At 48.3% G+C, this 21,353-nt stretch overlaps 1 protein-coding gene across 2 annotated transcripts in view; it reads left to right on the top strand.

Moving 5' to 3' along the window:
• The first annotated feature begins 947 nt into the window (after nucleotides 1-947).
• The window catches only part of LOC138570243 (uncharacterized), a 205,309-nt gene continuing 184,903 nt past the window's right edge, over nucleotides 948-21,353 (top strand). Inside the window, exon 1 of one of the 2 annotated variants that reach the window (XM_069648991.1) lies at nucleotides 948-1,133. In XM_069648991.1, coding sequence (XP_069505092.1) covers nucleotides 977-1,133 — 157 coding nt within the window. In that variant the 5' untranslated portion in view covers nucleotides 948-976. The remainder of the gene's footprint in view (nucleotides 1,134-21,353) is intronic. The other variant, XM_069648992.1, reaches the window with a different exon arrangement.

The raw sequence follows: 21,353 nt of genomic DNA on the forward strand, positions 1-21,353 counted from the left end.
TGGCGCAGTCACCGTGTGAAATCCTTACCTCCATTTGTCTAAAACCTCGGAGGAGGGGTAGTGGTTCCTCCGAACACCTTTTTCACACAGACGCAACACGTGAGATTTACAACAATATGAACAGGGCGCAAGGCCTTTGAGATTGACCCCAAGCAACTACCCAACTACAGTAGTTTGTTTCTAAGTACACTACGAGAAATATGGTTATGATATCACTGTAAAGTGATATGCATTTGATACAAGAATGGATCGCCATATCAGTGCGTATAGGCCCATATTACCAAATGACTGTGAATGCAAGCAGACGGCCAAGGCCAAATGATAATGATGTGTTATAATATAGAACAAATTCACATACAATATCACCTAACCTGTGTTAGTAGTCATTTATCAACCTCAGCAGGATGAAAGGCTGAGTTGATCTTGCCAGGAGTCCAACCTGCAGCTCACACACACATTGCAGCAGCGAGCGCTCAACCCACTGAGCTATTTTACCGCTATAGGGATCAGAAAACCAGCCACTCCAGAAACAAAGAGCCACATGCTGCTGGCCAAAGCACAGGAGCCTCAATTTTAAACAAAAACAGCTTTCGTTTAGGGGTAGCAAGGGAGACAACAACAGGAGTCACAGGTGCTACCCCTGGCGACCCCTAAATGCCGTCCATGGGGCTGACTCGACCTTTTATCCTTCAGAAGTCAATACTATGCGTACCATTACATTGGGCAAAAGTAACACCTGATATTTACAGCGCTGCGAAGCTGCCGCTATATGAAAGACACGCCCTAGCCCTGGGTCCCTCGGCAGCCCGATGCAGTGACATGCGGGTGAGAATTACTGAGAGAAGAAATCGAAGAGGTGACGCCTTACGGGGGGGGGGGCAGGGGGGGGGCCCACCGCAAGTTTGAATAAACAGAAAAGGACCGACCAAACCAGCAAAACAGGGAAGAGAAGTGGCTGCCAGGGTGCGGCGCACTCATGCTGCGCACAGGGAGGCCAGCACACACCGAGGGAGCAGCCAGGGGAAGGCGTGCTGGGGCCGGCCTGCGAGGCACGGGCCAAAGTAACGGGGCATGCGGGCAGAGCGCCACCCGAGCGAGTCCGAGTGAAGAGCGGCGGACTCCAGCGCCCAGAGGTAGGCTTCTAAGAGACCGGATTTCCTTATCCATTATCATGTGATCATGTGTTCAGAGGAGAACGCAGGTATAGTGCAGATAACTGCCTTCCCCATTTGGTTGTCAGTTTACCCTCACGCCATTCTTTCGGTGTGGTCGGGCAATTATCCCACAATAACGACCACCGCGCAGTTTGCAAGGGTGCATTGATAAGGCTATATAATCAGTCATTGTCATCAGAAGACATAGTGTAGGGGGACACATTGGAAATGTTTTTGATAAGGATGACATGACATCCCATGAACACAGGGCGTGGCGTGTGGCACACAGATGTATTTAGTTACAGAACATGGGACTGACTTAAGTCATAGAACGGGAGGGCGAGGGGGGTGCTGAGCATTTGGGGGGCGGGGGGGGGGGCAATAAGTTAGTTCCCTTTCTGACTGCTGCAGCTTCATGACAGACGACTGGGGAACTTCGAATGAACCTGCTGTGGCATCACATCGGTGGCATGTGTTTGCTTTTACTCTGGTCTGCTGTGGGGAGAGGGGCCCTGCCATGCCTTCCCTGGAGTGCCCCTGGAGTGCTGGTCCATGGGGACCTACACAACATAAGAACATAGATATGTAGCCTACAGCTATAGAGGAGGCGGCCACCTGCAGGCTCGTCACATGCTTTAAACTACGACCCCCAGGATCGTTCCCATTGACTATGCTGGCTAAAGCTAAAGGGATCTGTAGTCCAAATCATCTTCAGAGCTTTACAGACCCCTGATTATTACACATTAGTACCTGGTGAGGGACAACCCGATTGCTACAAACGCTGTGATTGGCCCTCGCCGGGTCGTTACCCGGCTGACAAAGGCTCACCTGCGGCGCTCCGATCATAGCAGCGAGTCCCGCAGAGTTCCTTACCTTTCTTCACCGGCCGCCCTAGAAAGGGAGAAGACCCTTCCACGGAGGCCCTTTTCTTTGTTTTCTTTTTTAACATCTTTTTAATGGCCACCAGGGAAAGTGAGAAGGGACTATGTGTAGACCCTTCCCCCCCAATCCATGGCAGCCATTTTTTATGGTTTCTTTGCTCCAGTTGAGAAACGGTTGACATGCCGTTTCTCAACTCGAGTAAAAATACTATCACTACCCCGGTACAACGTGCTGCGGTACTAATAGCAATAGTACCCTCGGAGGTAATGTCCCCGAGGCTACGTTAAACACTTGCTTCGCTCATGCTTGTAACTATCGCCCCTGGGGAATTACCTGACTTGTAAAGCCCCCCCTCCTCGGGTTCTGTTGCTTTATTTTTTTCCACTCGGATTTCCAAGGAACATCATAGACAAATCATCCTGACTCTTCTTATGATCATATTTACTTGTAACTTTACGGTGGAATATATCCCCAAAGTCGATAACCTCCAATCAATATATAGTCGTAGGTTGATAGCCAGCCATCTATATAGCCCCAAAGTCGATAACCTCCAATCAATATATAGTCGTAGGTTGATAAGCAGCCATCTATATAGCCCCAAAGTCGATAACCTCCAATCAATATATAGTCGTAGGTTGATAAGCAGCCATCTATATAGCCCCAAAGTCGATAACCTCCAATCAATATATAGTCGTAGGTTGATAAGCAGCCATCTATATAGCCCCAAAGTCGATAACCTCCAATCAATATATAGTCGTAGGTTGATAAGCAGCCATCTATATAGCCCCAAAGTCGATAACCTCCAATCAATATATAGTCGTAGGTTGATAGCCAGCCATCTATATAGCCCCAAAGTTGATAGCCTCCCATCTATATATACTTATAGTGAATCTATGTGAACACTGTGCCGCCCGTAATTCCGCCGATGGAAAGGGCACATACAATTATGGCACGGCACAGTGATCAGATAAATCACTGTTGCCCCCCTGCCCGCAATCCTCAAACCTGCACCCTGACCCCTACACTTACCTTTACTGCGGCACACTTCTGTGTGCGCCCCCGATGACCTTGTGCCCTTGCAGAGTCAGTTCCTCCTACTTATGTGGGGCAGTGCTGACGCCGCAGGGTTCTTTTATTTTTTTTAATCTTATCCCCTGCAACCCCTGACCCCCATTACTGAGTCCAAGGAGAGCGGGGACGACCCTACAACTCCCGCTCTGCTTGGGCACAGTAATGGGGGGGTCAGGATTTCTGTACCGCGTTCAGGCGCAGTGTTAGTAATGTCTCCACAATCGTGGCAACATTTTGGTATGATTCCCCTGTAGTTGATAGCCACCCATCTATATATTTTTTTAAAAAAAAAGATTTTATTAATTTTAAACAAACAACAAAATAACAACCCAAACCAAACTTACAGTGGATACATAATTTGCTCAAATGTACACATACTTTATTTTGTTCTCGCCCACTGTGTTCCCTGTCCCTCCAACCTCCTGAGCCTACTTTCCCACCTTGTTAGTTCCAGCCTCTTGCAGTAGGGGGTCCACTTACGCCACGCTCATCGAGTCACCATCACTTGATCCATCATACGAGGGCCCAAATAGTTCTGCTATCAGTTGCCTCCAGCCCGATAGAGTTCCCGCTTCTCCCTCTATGTCCCCTCTACACGCTTCTTGCCACGCCACAGTTTCTGCCTCCGCCCACTTCTGCAAGTCCCGCCACCATGTTTCCACTTTGGGCCTGTGACATGCTTTCCATCCCATTGCAATCCTTCTTTTTGCCAGGACATATGCTAGATCTTTTAATTTACTCACATGTTTAAGATTATGCGATCTGGGGACCCCACCCAACAAACAAGCCCACGCAGTATCCACCTTCATACAGATCCCATTATCTTCCATTCTCTGTGCTATGTCCCCCCAATATCTCGCTATCTGTGGGCATGCCCAGAACATATGCACCATCCTGCATTTTCCTCATTACATTTTGGGCACACTTGGCTTCCAGCGTTTTTAAATTTAGCTATCTTTGATGGCGTCAGGTATGCCCTGTGAGTTATGTACAACTGTATCTGCTGCAACCTGGCTTTTCTCAACACTTTTCTAATGATATCCTTGTGCCTTCTCCCACATCCCATCACTCATTTAGTCCCCCACTTCTTCTTCCCAGTACAGTCTAAGTTGCACCACCTCCTTGCCCACTTGGGTCATTATCATCTCATACGCTCTAGATGTTTGGTGCCCCCCTTCAGCCATGTCATATATCACATCCAATGTGGTATCCGGCTCCTCTGCCAGTTCCACCTCGGACCAGGTGTCTTTGATACGCTGCACCATCCCATGATACGTAATATATTGCCCGGCACTCTACCCCGTTTTTTCCACCAGCTCCTCAAATTCTAGCATCCTCCCCTTCTGCCACACATCCCCCATAGTTGCTATTCCCACCGGTTCCCAGTGCTTCCTGATCATTAACCTTAGTTGCTTTTCTGCTCCCATCACTGTGACCAGTGGGATCTGCGGGGTGCACAGGGATGGTTTATCCATCAACCGGCACGCCCTTTGCCTCATCCCCCACCCAAGACCCAACATCCCTGGACGACCTCTCAACTCCCGTTTGGGCAACCATATCATCTCTTTCAGGAAATATGGGGCACAGTCCCCCTGGTGCAGCCCATGTTCTAAGGTAGGCTCCTCGGAGAGCCATTTTGCCACATGTTGTAATTGGCTCGCTATATAATACACTTCCCAGGTTGGTAACTTAACGTCTCCTTTCTCATACGGATTTTGTAGTTTCCACAGGGCTACCCTGTTCCTCATCCAGTGCCATAAAAATTCCCTACATATGCTGTCCAACTTAATGAAGAATTTCTGAGGTATGGAGAATGGGATGTTCGCGAAAAAATGCAACAATCTGGGCAATGCCACCATCTTGAGCATTGCCCCATGCCCCATCATTGCCAAGGGGAGTTTCGCCCAAAACTTCATGCTATTCTCCAGTTTCTTAACCGTTCTTTCCATATTATGCTTGTGTTCAGCTTCCACCGTATGGTATATGTCTACCCCGAGATATCTGCAGGTTGTGACCTCCCATGGTATCTGTAAAACCGGCAGCGGAGTTCCGGGCAGAGTTCCAGTCTGCTCCAGTCCACACCACGAGAGGACGTGCGTGCTGCTTCCTCTGCTTTTCTGCTTTTTGGCTGGGGCTGGGCTTTGGAGAAAACAAGCCCAACCTCCATAAAAACCCTTCTTCCGCGCGGAGCGCGCGCGGAGTTCCGGGCAGAGTTCCAGTCTGCTCCAGTCCGCTCCGGGAGCTGGGGCTGTCGGGCGGACCCACCGACATAAGAGTGCTGCATGAGAACTGCCAGGACACAGAGGTAGGCGTTCAGTGCCCTTACCGCCCAGCGGTTACTTTCTCTTTGTCCTGCCCTGCCACCTACCCCCCTACCGGGGCTCGCCTTTTGTCTGAACCTAATCTGAACTGAACTGAGCTGTGCTCAACAGAAACAGTATACCATAGCGAGTGTGGAGCTTAAAAGCGAGATCTGAGCCCCCTTGGTCTTGCTCAGTCGACCGATCTTGATATCTGCTGTCACTGACACCTTATCCTCCCGCTCCCCATCCCACCCCACCCTACCCTACCTGTTCCTTCCCTTCCCTGTTCCTTCCCTTCCCATTCGTCCCTCCCCGGTCCTGTGCCTGCCCTTCGTCCCGCTCTCCGTTCCTTTTTCCCTTTCTCCTTCCCCCCCTCCCCCCTGCCGTCCCTTTCCAGCATCCTTTATCTAAGATGGAGGAAGATCCAGATCAACGCTTATTAAGGAGCCACGTGAAAAGGACCCTACTTCCCCCGAGTCAGCCTCTAGTTTTCAACCACAAGATTTCCTCAGTCTTAACTGATGGTCTTCTCCAAGACCAACGACAAGGCCCGTCAGCACCAACCGATGATGGCCGCCCCCCACCGCTTCGGCGAGTGACCCAGGCTGTGCGGGAGCCGGAGGGCATCCGCCAGGGGGTCTGAGGGTGGCCACATCGCTGACGGTGCACGATGCCCGCTGCTCGACATCTTCGGCTATCACCCTAAAGCCAGCGGCCACCTTTGAAGCGCCCAGTACCCATGATACCCGTGATGATACGGGCAGACGGGCACCAGCCCTGCCCGCTGCAGAAGCGGCGAACTCTACACTGCGGACCATTAATTCTCCTGACTTGGAGAATCCCTGCAACCGGCGGAAGAGCCCGTTCCTTCGGACCACCACGGCCCAGATCCACCTGGCTCAGGAAGCCCAACCGGGCTTACCTGGCATGGGCGACGCTACTCACTCACGGAACCTAACCACACCTAAGGATGCCGAAGAGACTACCCTACACCTGTCACCCAGTATGTCTACGCCACCTCTGATGCCAGTGACCACAGCGCCCCCTCTAGACCCAACGGGAGCTCCAGAAAACAGGGCCTACGATCCCACGCATTCCCACACCCATATTGACCCTTTACCTCTGATTGCCCTCCACGAGGAGAGTCCGGATTTAGACTCCGACATCTCCCCTGACACACTGGATAACTCCAGCCCCAAACTCTCCACCAACCATCCTGCAAAAAGACTAACACATAGGAATAAAAGCAAATTGATACTTAAGCCCACGGCGGTTGCAGCCACAACCTCCAAATCTCTTCCGACAAAGAAACAGCAAAATCCAGCGCCCGGCTCTCATAAAGCTAGCAATCAGAATAAAAAGGTCTTTTCACAGCAAACACAAAGGAAAAAGGGCTACGCAAAACTTGCCCTCTCCACCCCGCGTTTGTCCAATGCTCTGATGAACTTTTTCAAGACACAAGGCAAAAGAAAATTATCCAATGACTCTGAACTATCAGACGCGGAAATCCTGGAAGTTTTTGACGAGACCCCTCCAGTGCCCAAATCCAGGAAAATCACAGCTTCCACCGAGCCTCATTTATCCTCAGTCGGGCCAACTCCGCCTCTGAGTACTCACCTCCTTGGACCCTTACTGGATGCCCCAACTGATTCCCATCCGGGCTCTGACTGCCCGTCTGTGGACATTTCGGTCACATCTTCAGACCTGCTGGTGAGGTCCCAACCATCACCCACCCCGGGGCGGGTGGCATCTGCAAACGCTGATCCAATAAATACCACCGGATTGCCACTTCAGGGCTTCACGGACATTCTAGATCTATTACACCCTATAGCAGGGCCTCACAGAGAAACGCCCCCCCACCTGCAGGCAAAGCCCGTCTTAACCCCTCCCTCGCCCAAGTTCAGTCACCCAGTCACCGCACCCCAGTTCTCCTGTCGGGACGACCCCATCTTCGAAACGAGACCACCAGCTTCAAGACCACCGTCTACGCGGGATCTTGGATCCACCAATCCCACTCGTAGACACTCCTTGGCGAACCCCGCATCCTTAGGAACTAGAGACACACCACTGAGGACGGGAAGAAGATGGGACCTTCCTTCATCGCCCCACAAAGAGTCCCCCAACAATAGAAAGGATCTGACTACAATCATGTCAGCCATAACCATTGCTATGGCCCCATTCTGCAAACTGTATGAAACGCTAAGCGACGTCTCAAAGGACAACACGGCCATTTTGGCGAACATTCAGTCAAAGCTTGCCTTCTTAGAAGGATATATAACAGCTATCGACCTGAAGTATGACTTAATGCATACAACAAGTCAGGAGGCAGGCTCTGTGTCGCCCATGGCCGTAGCTCCCTCCTGTTTGAAAAAAGGCTCTGCACCAACCATACGACTACACAAATCAACGCAGACTTCCCACCCGAAAAATCTTAACGAATCTGCCACAATATTCGCGAACAAGCTACAACCATCGTCAAGCACAAACACGCCCACAGCTAAGAAAGTTCTAAAATTAGCTATGACCGATCAATCTCCTGTCCCAGCCCACCAACGGACCCAACGAAAGGATGAGTTTGGAGTGCTGACGCTCAACCATCACACCGACGCGGGCCCCCCAGCTCGTGGGCCCATTCGAGCGAGCTGCGTAACGGACCCATCCAAGGCCTCGGTCTTAACAGAAGTCTCCTTAAACTCAAGTCTCATACTGATGGAATCATCTGACGACGCTCAAGCAGTGCTTGAGGTAGGACCCTCCAAAGGCATCTTCTCACAATCATCTCCGTCTACCTCCACCCTCAAGCATTCAGAGGTCCCCCAACTCCAACCATTGACGATTCAGAGTCCCCACAAGCCCACTCAGGGCGTTGGCAATACAGACCCTTCAAGACATACGACGGCCACACAAAGAAGACCAAGTCCAAGAACCAGATCAACGAAGTCGCCTGCGTCAGGCACCTGCCCAGCCCGACAGCAAGCACTAAAACATGCTGACAATATGAGGGCCAACTCCACCCGCCTCTTCAAGCTAGAACAAATTTCTAGCAAAGACAAATACATCATCTTGAACAGAAGTACTGTCTTAAGGATAACATCGTCCCTACCCTCTCTAAAGAACCTAAACTCGGCTGACTTTAAGTGGATTGAGCCTTATCACAAAGACAATAAGGCGAAAGCCTACCTCCACATCTATTCCTCCGCAATACAAGACATCTGCCGCCAAGCCGGTGAAGACTTAAAAGCCCAAGGCTTGTGGCTATCGGAATTACCAACTATGGATCCCAAGATCTCCACCAGAGAAACACGCCATAACAAAGGAAGGGCAAGCGCCTACACATCATCTAATCGACATGATAACCGTAGAATTGAACTGAAATCTCACTTCATACTCTCACCCGGGACCCCGAAAACGCGCCTAGACTCACCTGCCCGCTCGACACGACCAGTCTGTGAACATCCCGAGCTAAACCGATCTCCACAGAAAAGCCAATATATTAGAAAACAAGATCCTGCTAAGACTCGCCCGCCCCATTCTCAAGCCCATAGATCACGTCGGGAGAACAGGAAGCTCAGCTGGAGAGACCAGTCCCCGCGAAGAGGCCGGCTTAATTACAGCCCTCGGGCGCAACGGAACCCATCTTCGCCGACGGCTAGCACAAACTCGACAACTCCATCTGGCCCATGGGAATGGATAAAAGACGCTCTATCATTAAAGCGCACTAGATAGCAATTACCAAAAGAAGCTGATACCCAATTCTATCAAAAGGCCTTATCGCTGGCCTCTTGGAACACCAGAGGACACTCCCACCTAACGGATCACAATACCGTAGATCTAGGTCAATTTGACATATTTTGTCTCCAGGAAACATGGCTCCAGGAAAAACCATCTATGGACGGTTATGACATCGTGATCTCGCCAGCTGTTAAAGGCCGACTAGGCCGCCCCTCAGCTGGCCTTCTGATTGGGATACGGTCAGATCAAAACCTAAAACTTATCAAAACAACGGCAAGATCCTACGAGGTGCTGGCGGTCTTAATTGAATGGAATTCGGCACACGAAGTCACAACACCACAAGCAAAGCAGTCCTCAGTCCTACCGCTTGCTCTGCTTACTACTTATTGGAATCCACAAAGGTCCCCGACGCCACTCTTCTGTCAAACTATTGCTGAGGCAATCGACGAGATTCTTAGTGAATGGAACACCCCCTACCTACTTATCTGCGGGGACCTCAATGCGAAATGCATTCAACCACAAAAAATTCCCCGACACTCGACCATCACCACAGCAGCGGAGCTCAGGGGCCAAGCTTGGATGACTCTGATGACATCAAGGAACCTGCATAACGCTGCCTGGCTTTTAGAAGGCCACCCACATCTACCGACGTGGGAGAGAAACCGGTCTTCTGCCACTCTAGATTACATTTTCGCCTCCCAAGCACTGTGTGCAATTATTCAAGATTTTCGCGTAGTCAAAACTCTACCAAGCGACCATAACATGCTAACAGTATCCTGGCCTTCATCCGGCCGCATTGCACCGAGCTACCTGACATCGATCGAAACGAATCCCCAACTAACGCGTCTCCGCTTGTCATCGGCCAACATCAAAATGATCTCTCAACAGTACGTCTCAGTCATTAAGTCAGAAACGGTTCTCGTTTCATCACCAAGGCCGAACTACCTACCTATGCTTCTCAAGCATAGGCATCATGTGAAACAACGGCCGGCGTCCTCAAAAGCCCATATTCATCAGTACGATAAACAAATAGCACTAAGAAAAAAAGCACTGAGACTACTCAGAAGACGCGCCAAGGCTGATAACACCATGGTTGCATGGGACCGATGGAAAGACGAAAATAAAATCTACAAATCATGGATCAGAGCGCGCCGAGCCGCACTTTACCAGCACAACGCTGAATCAATGATGAGAGTCTTAATGTCAAAGAAAACCGCGGACTTCTGGTCCCTGGTAAACGCCTCCCATGGTATCACAACCTCAACTATGATCAACGCAGTCCCGGAACAAGTCTGGGTCACATTTTTCACCAATCTCTTCGCCAGTCCGCCTTCTACCACTAACACGTCTTTTGATACTATGGCCGCCCCCTGGATCGATCTGTCAGCTCCAGCAGACATAAGTGCTGCCATTCTAAAACTAAAATCGTCACGAGCTCCGGGCCCAGACGGCCTGACGAACATAGACCTAAAGAAACATCACCTGGAATGGTCTAGCTTCATCAGTATTCTGTTTGACCACTGTCGGTCCACTAGAAAGATTCCAGCATCATGGTCCAAAGCAATCATTATCCCAATTTTCAAGCAAGGAAGCAGGGAAGAGCCTCAAAACTATCGCCCAATCGCCCTATTGGACATAATGGGTAAACTTTTTGCGTCTCTCCTCTTGTACCATTTCAATCGATGGGCGAAACTGGCCCCCTGCAGTGACCCATTTCAACTAGGCTTCAAGAAAAACGGCGGCACCGCATTAAACATCCTCATACTCACCATTCTGAAAGCCAAAATAAAACAAGGGTCCCCCACAGTCTACGTGGCGTTCATCGACCTCTCTCAGGCATTCGACAAAGTTGAGAGATATAAACTGTGGAGAAAGCTGGAAAACTGGAACTGTCCGAAAGACGTGCTACTACCAATAATAGCCCTCCATACCAACAATACACTCAGTGTCCGGTTGAACAGACAGGGAGCACTGTCTAAAGAAATCCCCGCTCACAGAGGAGTTAAACAAGGCTGCCCTCTAGCCCCTGCTCTGTTCGTGGCTTTCCTGGGGGACTACAAAGACTCGGAAGCCCAGGTCCGAAGCTTCCCGCCGAAGTTTGGCAACAGTTCCCTCTCACGCCTTCTCTACGCGGATGACCTGATTCTCTTCGATCAAACCCCGATAGGCCTCCAGCGGCAGCTAGACAATCTGGAAGCCTACATGACCACCAACAATCTTCAAATCAATCAGACGAAAACGAAAATCATGATCCTCTCCAGATCGGGCCGCTCCATGAAAAAAACTCGACCTTGGTCAGTCTGTAAAACCAACATTGAAGTGGTCTCGCACTTCAAATATCTAGGTGTGATTTTCGATGGCTCCTCGAAGGAACTCACAATGCAACAACGTTTGTGGTCTAAAACTAAACAACTTACATCTCAACTAAGAGCGATCGACAGAAAGTATGGCAAATTCTCACTAGTACCGGCCATTAATTTCTACAAAGGTAAAATGGTCCCGACCCTGACCTATGGCATGGACGCCATGTTCACTGTTCCGTCCACACTGTGGCGGGCCTTGGAAGCCTACATTTGGAAATCGCTCCTAGGCCTACCCACCGCCATTCCAATCGAAGCCATCAGGCGAGACCTGGGCCTCCTATCACTAAGTGCCTCCGTCAGTGGGGCCTCATTGGCCCTCTTCAGGAAGATTCTTATTAAGGACGACCTCCCAATTTCCAACATCATCGCCCAAGAACTCGAGTCATCGAACTGTAAGGCTGTCCAAAATTGGACTTACCTTCAAAAAACCAAACTGGAAGACTTGCACTGTACAGTAAACGACCTGATCTCAAACCCGCAAAGAGTCAGTGAAAAATTGAAACTACAAGACTGGATCAACACTTCTGACAAAGCGGCGGCAACCAAGTTCCTTAATCATCTTCCACCGACTTACAATAAACTGAAACTTCCCATGGCGTACTGTCTGAGATTCCCAGACAAAAAGCTTCGCTCTATATTTCTAAGAGCGCGCTTAAATCTGCTCCATACTCGGGAAATCTTAGCGATGAGAAGGTTGGCGACCGATACTACATGCAGACTGTGCAAACTTCCGGACTCTACCGAGACCGTTCGCCACCTTCTCCTAAACAGCCCCGCCTTAACTCAAGTTCGTACAGCCTTTCTATCTCCCCTATGGCTCGACTCGGTACTGATCGATGAGCAAACATGGTGGTACCGCCTGATATCTGGGGAAAAATCCCGCTGGGCTGCTGCGACGGCCAAAATAATGGAAGCTGCCTTCAACAAAATCAACGCTGCAACCTAGGCGCTCCATTGGCCATTCACTTCCAGTGGCAAGGCCCCCAGCATCTGATGTCCGCGCCACAGAGAACATTGGAGACCACTAATGCACACGACACACTCTGATTTTGCTCCCAAATCTCTAGATGCTCCCCATATTCTCAGATCGCATCCTTGTAAAAATCTTTTCTTTGATTATACACAAGTAATAAAAAAAAATAAAAAAAAAACCGGCAGCTTCTCCACCGAGAGCCCTCTATATCTCCCCAGCGGAAACACATAGGACTTACTGGGGTTCACAGCTATACCTGATAGTGCTGCAAACTTTTGCATCACTTCCAGTATATATTGAAGGTTCTCTTCTGGGTACCACAAATACAGTAACATGTCGTTTGCATATAGTGAAATTAAATGCGACGTCTCCCCAACGACAATGCTTATTGCATCATATTGCTGCCTTAAATAAATCGCCACAGGTTCCAACGCTAAGATATATAGCATGGGGGACCAAGGGCATCCCTGCCTGGTACCTTTACCCAGTTGCCAACTTTCAGAGATCACCGTTCCTGTCTTCACTCTCGCTAGTGGCGCACTATATAGTAGTTCTACCCAATGAAGATATCCTGGCCCCATGCCGTAATTGGCCAGGGCCGCTTTTAACCAAGGCCACTTGACCGAGTCGAATGCCTTGATCGCGTCCAGCCATACTATTACCATCTCGCCTGTGTCCCCGTCAGAGTGTTCGACCACTCGATGGAGTCGCCTCAAATTATTCGAGATGCTTCTGTTCAGGACATATTCTGTCTGGTCAGGATGTATCAATTTATCGATAACCTTCTTTAATCTATTTGCTAGGACCGCTGTTAGAATCTTACTATCTTGGTTCAACATCGACAGAGGCCTGTAGGATCCGCAGTCACTACCAGGATTATTAGGTTTAGGAAGTGGTACAATAACCGCTTCGCATAGAGATTCTGTTAATTTCCCAGCTTCGTATGCTTCGTTAAGCATCTCCAGCAGTGGGGGAAGTACCTCCGCTTTATATATCTTGTAGAATTCGCTTGGGAGTCCATGAGTTCCCGGGGTCTTGCACGTAGGAAGCTGCCTCACTACTTCCTCTAGTTCCTCTAGGGTGATCGGGGCATCTAGCTCTTCCCTCTCCTCTGTGCTAATCTGGGGTAATCCAATATCTTCCAGTATTTCCTCTACCTCCCCTCCATTACCCCTTGTCACATCCCCATACAGATGTCTGTAATATTCTACAAATTCCTGATTAATCCCCTCTTGCGTATCCACTATGTCTCCATTGTCTCTCACAATTGTTCTGATTGGGGGCCTAGGAGTCTCGTTTTTGTAGAGCCATGCCAGGACTCTCCCTGGTTTGTCTCCTCCAGCATGCTGTCTCTCTATGTACTTTTTATAGTTGAGATTGCATAACCTCTCCCAATGACCTGCACATTTTTGCTGCAGACCTAATATCGTTTCTGTGTCTTCCTTTGTGTTACTACCCCGTTCCAGTACCTTTTCTGGCTCCTTTTCAGAGTCCTGTAATTCGGCCAGGACCCCATTCTGGAACCCTTTCGACTTGGCTGTGGCGATTCCCCTCACTACTACTTTAAAGGCTTCCCAGAGCGTGCCTAGCCACCCATCTATATATTACCCAAAGTCGATAGCCTCCCATCTATATATACCCATAGTGGATAGCCACCCATCTATATATTTCCAAAGTTGAAAGCCTCCCATCTATATGTCCTCGTATTCGATAGACTCCCCTCTATATATACCCGTAGTTGATAGCCACCCATCTATATAACCCTGAAGTCGATAGCCATCCATCTATATATGCCTGTACTGGATAGCCACCCATCTATGTATCCCTGAAATCGATAGCCACCCATATATATATACCCATAGTTGATAGCTACCCATCTATATATCCCCAAAGTTGATAGCCTCCCATCTATTTATAACCATAGTTGAGAGCCACCCATCTATATATCCCCGAAGTCGATAGCCACGCATCTATATATACCCGTAGTTGTTAGCCACCCATCTATATATCCCGAAGTCGATAGCCTCCTATCTATATATACCCGTAGTTCATAGCCAGCCATTTATATATCTCCGAAGTCGATAGCCTCCCATCTATATTTACCTGTAGTTGATAGCCTCCCATCTATATAAACCTGTAGTTGAAAGCCACCTAAGGGAGTGCTATTCTTTATAAAAAGTCCCCTTTTGAGTCTCTGGTGGGCCTGATCTTCACATCTAGAAGCTTACAGGCTCTACTCCATTAGTGGGGATGAAAATATATACTCTGCCTAAAAACCCACAGAATGAATACCGCCAGCAATAACTTAAAAGTTGCTACAATATTCACAGGGCAAAATATCCCCAGTCCATCATGCTGTTATGTAGAGTCAAAACACACTTTGGTGAATTTGCTGCTTTAACTCCATTCTTGGCGTATCTGGGGATGTGCTGAATGGCTGTCTTTCCCGAAATCTCCTTTGGGGATGTTATTGCCACCAATCGTCAGTGCACACCAACCCCAATTCAAGGAAAGATACTTATTAGAAAAGTTACGAACAATTTGGGGGCGAGTGAGGAGTGACGACCCTGACACGAGATCGTAGTCCAAACAGTGAAAGATAAGAGTCCAGTCTATGGACCCTCCCGTCCCCTGTGCACCTAAATACTGAAAACAGTCCAAGAGTTATCCAATGTATCAAAAAAGTAGGCCCTACTATATCAACGAGTATGCTAATGTGATGGTCATGACATTTGTTATTCAGGTGTTGATCCTGAGGAGGCCAAAATGAAAATGTGGTCAGTGCTCGATGCGTTTCGGGGATCTATTCCCCTTCTTTAAGAGCAAATCACACTAAAGGGAAAGAGACCCAAATAGATTTCTTTTCGTTAAAGCACCCTATTGTTGGTTCACTAATACACCATAAATCTTCCCTGTACACCCCTTGCCATGTTGTCACAGGTGATGGTGGCAACATTCACAGATACTGTAAAGAATGGGAGTGCATTTGTAGTGGCATATGTAGAAATTATACTGACACTCCAAATTGATCAAATCTATTTGGGTCTCTTTCCCTATAGTTTGATTTTCTCTTGAAGAATCCCCGAAAACGAATCGAGCACTGACATTTTGTTTCTTTTTGGCCTCCTTCGGATCAACACCTGAATAGAAAATGTCATGACCATCACATGAGCATACTTGTTCATTTGTATGACCAACTTTTTTGATACATTTTCAACTCTTGGACTGTTTTCAGTATTAAGGTGCGCAGGGGACGGGAGGGTCCATAGACTGGACTCTTATCTTTCACTGATTGCCATTGTATGTGTCAGAATGATCGCTTTCGAGATACTATTGTTGAGGATGTTTTTGCAGAGATGCTATGTGGGAGATATTTCTGTGATCAGATGTTGGTGGTAAAATTGCTGGAGATTTCTTTCCGGAAAAGTTATGTGGGGGATACCTCTAAGATCAGAATCTGGTGGTAACATTGCTGGAGATGTCTTTCTGGAGATGTCTTTCTGGAGAAGTTATGGGTGGTGGATGCCTCTAAGATCAGATTTTGGTGGTAACACTGCTGGAGATGTCTTTCTGGAGATGTCTTTCTGGAGATGTTATGGGGAGCCTCTAAGATTAGGCTTTGGTGATAACATTGTTCGGATGTCTTTCTGGAGATGTTATGGGATGCGGGGTGCCTCTAAGATCAGATTTTGGTGGTAACACTGCTGGAGATGTCTTTCTGGAGATGTTATGGGATGCGGGGTGCCTCTAAGATCAGGTTTTGGTGGTAACACTGCTGGAGATGTCTTTCTGGAGATGTTATGGGATGTGGGGTTCCTCTAAGATCAGGTTTTCGTGGTAACACTGCTGGAGATGTCTTTCCAGAGATGTTATGTGGAGGATATTGCTAAGAACAGGGTTTGGTGGTTACATTGTTGGAGATGTCTTTCTGGAGATGTTATGGGATGCGGGGTGCCTCTAAGATCAGGTTTTCGTGGTAACACTGCTGGAGATGTCTTTCTGGAGATGTTATGGGATGCGGGGTGCCTCTAAGATCAGGTGTTGGTGGTAACACTGCTGGTGATGTCTTTCTGGAGATGTTATGGGATGTGGGGTGCCTACAAGATCAGGTTTTCGTGGTAACACTGCTGGAGATGTCTTTCCAGAAATGTTATGTGGAGGATATCGCTAAGAACAGGGTTTGGTGGTTACATTGTTGGAGATGTCTTTCTGGAGATGTTATGGGATGCGGGGTGCCTCTAAGATCAGGTTTTCGTGGTAACACTGCTGGAGATGTCTTTCTGGAGATGTTATGGGATGCGGGGTGCCTCTAAGATCAGGTGTTGGTGGTAACACTGCTGGTGATGTCTTTCTGGAGATGTTATGGGATGTGGGGTGCCTACAAGATCAGGTTTTCGTGGTAACACTGCTGGAGATGTCTTTCCAGAAATGTTATGTGGAGGATATCGCTAAGAACAGGGTTTGGTGGTAACACTGCTGGAGATGTCTTTCTGGAGATGCCTTTCTGGAGAAGTTATGGGTGGTGGATGCCTCTAAGATCAGGTTTTCGTGGTTACATTGCTGGAGATGTCTTTCTGGAGATGTTATGGGATGTGGGGTTCCTCTAAGATCAGGTTTTCGTGGTAACACTGCTAGAGATGTCTTTCCAGAGATGTTATGTGGAGGATATTGCTAAGAACAGGGTTTGGTGGTTACATTGTTGGAGATGTCTTTCTGGAGATGTTATGGGATGCGGGGTGCCTCTAAGATCAGATTTTGGTGGTAACACTGCTGGAGATGTCTTTTCAGAGATGTTATGTGGAGGATATCGCTAAGAACAGGGTTTGGTGGTTACATTGTTGGGGATGTCTTTCCGGAGATGATATGTAGGGGATACTTCTCAGATCAGGTTGTGTCGGTCCTGGGGAAAGCATGACGCTTATGAAGGTTGGGGGGTAAGCTATGATTGTAGTGGGTGACACGGGCACACCCTTCATCTAGGAGTCAGTCCTTAAAAAGAGAGAGCTCTATGACGTCAGGAAAGCAGTGGTTCAGATAAATGTTTTCTCTGTTATTTCATTCTCTGTTTTTTATTCTTTCTAATTACTGGATACCACTCAAGGGTTCTATGATATGGGTCCTTACATGCAAGCGGCCTCGGTGGAGGAAGAGGAGAGGATAAAACTCACCAGGGTACGTCCAAAAAGAGTAAGAATTGGCTTTAAAGACTCACCAGAAATGTCATCACAAAAAGGACTTGAAAGAGCATCTAAGCGAGCGAAGCAGAGCAAGGGCCGCTGGTACGAGAGACAGGGAATCATGCTGTACACACGCCGAGACGTACTAAGGCTGTGTACTGCCATGGGCCCAAACAAGGGTGCCTGCCCTCCATTTGTCCACGCCCCTTTTCTAGGCCACTCCCAATTTTATCTTAAAGCCATATACCCATATAATGGAAGGGGTGGAAGTATTTCAATGCCGTCACTTTGTAGCTTTTCTCAGCACTGCGGCTAGTTTGGTTTGTCTTTGTTATTGCCATTGGCATCCATTCCATGAAACTCGTGCGTTGCCACATATTCTAGTAGTAAATCAACTGCATGAATACCATCATGTGCCCATAAACTCAGTCTTACATGGCATGTGAACCACCCAAGAATTACAGGCTCAAACATGGCTTGACCTATCATGGGTGTGACCCCATTTGCTTCACCCTGTGACTGGGCCTTGACACATCCTTCCTCTCTCCTGACACTCGATAGAGAGGGCTCCCACTGGACTATCATCCTTACATGTGTTCTTCTGCTAAGGGGGTTGGCTTACCAACCCGCCCAGCTCTGCCCTTGAGCCCACCTGTCCAGACTCCCATTAGTTGAGGCATTGATGTGCTTTTAGGAGCAGCGCTGAGGATGCATGTACTTGTTACTGGCTGATGGTTCACACAAGTCCTAAAATAATAAGCGGGGGAGTCATTTGCATACATTTTGTGCAGCAGAATTGCAGAAAATGACTTCAGAGCACACAAGGTAACAGCAGGACAAGTGTTTCAGTTTACTGTAGGTAACAGAAAACCTTGCCTGCGTACATCCAAACAGGGTGAGAAGGAGGGCTTCTCTGATGCCTCCATTTTCACTCGCTGTGCCATGAACTCTATGAAAGGATGACCTGGTCAAGTACCGTCCCATTATGAACTTCCCGTTTATTGGAAGAATCTTGGAAAAAGTAGTCGCTATACAACTTCTATCCAGAAATGAACAAATACACCCATGCCAGGGTTGTCAGTCGAAGTTCTGCCCCGAGTGTAGCATCAAGGCAGCCACCATCTAGTTGGTAGATGATACCCTCGAAATTATGGATAACCGCGACTCATGCTTTCTTGTCCTCCTTGAACTCTCGGCTGAATTCGATACCATCGACCACAGCATCTGTCTCACCCTCCTCGCCGAAGGATGGGATTCGTTTGCATCGTCCTGATTTGGTTTACCTCCTACCTCTCAGGCAGACACCAGGCTGTCCAGAAGGGTTTGTTGTGTTCTTACCAAGTCCCAGTCTCCAGTGGAGTTCCTGAAGGGTCCATCCTGTGAAGAATATGGGCCTCAAAGTTGGACTGCTGAATGTTAGGTCAGCGGTGTGGCATGCAGCTGAAATAAATGATCTTATAGAGGAGCATAAACTGGATTTATTGTTTCTAACAGAACCCTGGTTCAGGGGTACATCACATGCCACGTGGCAAACCCTGCTACCAGAAGGGTTCTCAATGCACCCGGACGCAATTGACCGGACAAGGAAAATAGGGGGGAGGAATTGCCATTATCTATAGAGTGGGACGTAATCGCAGAAATTGGACATGTGGTGATATCGATATCACCACACAGTTTGATTAAAACATTACTAGCCTGTAGGGCCCAGGGCACTCTAGTACATTCTTAGAGGGACTGGATCAATACCTCACTAATATAGGGAGTAAATACAATGATTTCTTATGTCTAGGTAATTTTAACATCTGGCTATAGGAGACATCGGGATCAGATGCCAAGCAACTATGGGAGATCATGCATTCACATGATCGAACACCTCCTGCTGTTTCCGCATCTCATAGCCTCGGCCACTGTTTGGATATACTACTGGCCAGAGGAAAGGGAATCATAATGAAGGAAACAGTGCCCATTTATGGTCGGACCACCATTTGAGGTTGTTTTCTGTGGAGGGCAACAGACTCCCAAAAAAAACTCCTAGTGCAAATGGCCTGACATTAAGTCGCAAGCCTAAAGAAATGGAGAGAGTATCGGTTACAGAGTGTAAAGACGAGAGGGGGGTGTCTGTACTCCTGATCTCTATATGGTAGAGGAGAGGCACAGAGGACCCCAGCCAAGATTCTCTATTACGGTAGCAATGGACGAGCAATCAGGGCCTAGCTTCTCAGGAGGTGATGCAGGCTGTTTCTTAAGTACAGTGTAGTCCCCAAGCCCCCAGAATGGAATGTACACACACTGTATTAGTTAAAACACAGTCTTTATATGATTAAGATTCAAGGTTATATACATAATCACAGTAACTCACTTTGTGCTCAGTAAATCTCCAATGGCAAATATATACAGTTCTAAGTGGTACCACAATTATTATTAGATTTCATTAAAGTGCATCAACTATACTCTGGTTAAATGTCACACAAATCAATTAATAAAGGTAACCAACAATAGACATAGGAGGAAAGCGGTTGGTTAGAACAAGTGGCGGAATACTGGCCCCTACCCTAGACACAGTTCTGTGTGGACATCCCCCAAACCTGGGGAACCTGTAAAGTAAAGATATATCACAAGCCCAGTCCATATATTGTTCAATGAGTGTTATTTCCTTCTATAATGTTTCTACCACCCCAAGGTACCTGGAATAGCAGAGTTCGTTGACGAGTAGTTGACGGATCCTTCTTGAGTGGCTCCCTTTAAAGCAGGAGCCATGGATCATCGAGATTCCTCGAATAAAGTGAACTCTGCATCGAGGCGGAAGCTTCGGTCCCAGCGGTGCTCGCAAAAGCGTCCTGCAAGGAAGAGGCGTGCGGGGCACCTCGATGTCGATAGTTCAGGACCGCAAAGAGTTTGTGAAGAACTGTGACCCAGCAAGGGCATCGAGTCGTCCGGCATCTCTACGGTCTTTGGCTTGCGGGAAACCCACCGGCGGATGCGTCTCGGCACGTCGACGGCCTGGCCTGCTCCAGCGGGATAAGGTGGGCGGAAGTGGGGACCTGGGTATCCCAAAATGGAGGACACCCAGAGCACCTGTCAAATTCAGCATGGAGCTGCCACCAGCCCATACCCTGCTCTGTGGGCCACACACAGGTACCCAAAAACATGCATGGGTGCCATAGGGGTATCCCATGGGCCTGTACACCAAACCAAAAACAGGAAGAGCTGCACTGCCAGGAGTCCCACATGGACTCCTGGGCAGAAAACAATACAGAACACAAATGAAAAAGGACTACAGGACAAGAACGGGGAGGCCCTGTCCCTCCAATGCATATCCAGCATCACACAGAGCTGCAGAAAGAATTGGCATCTACTGAGTCTATAGGGGAATGCGATGCACTCTTCAATCAAGGGACCCTATTGATGGAAAATATTTGAAATGCACCACTTGGAGTCAGAGTACCAACAACGGTCTCCAAACCATGGTTTACCTCTAGGGTACACTGATTGGAAAGAGCATGCAGGGGAATGGAGCGATAATGGAGGAGAGAACGTACCCTGGGAAGTCTTAATAAAGCCAAGGGTATGCTAACCAAATATAAAATAATCTTTCCGGCTAAAGCCGACTTTCTTAGTGGCTAGATGCTGCAGCTAATCAGCCACAAGCACTCTTCCGGGTCATCTCACGTTTTATTGGGTAAGAGAGTACATATTGC

The sequence above is a fragment of the Ambystoma mexicanum genome, chromosome 2q (genome assembly GCF_040938575.1).
Source record: "Ambystoma mexicanum isolate Mex_15411 chromosome 2q, UKY_AmexF1_1, whole genome shotgun sequence".
Classification (NCBI taxonomy): Eukaryota; Metazoa; Chordata; class Amphibia; order Caudata; family Ambystomatidae; genus Ambystoma; species Ambystoma mexicanum.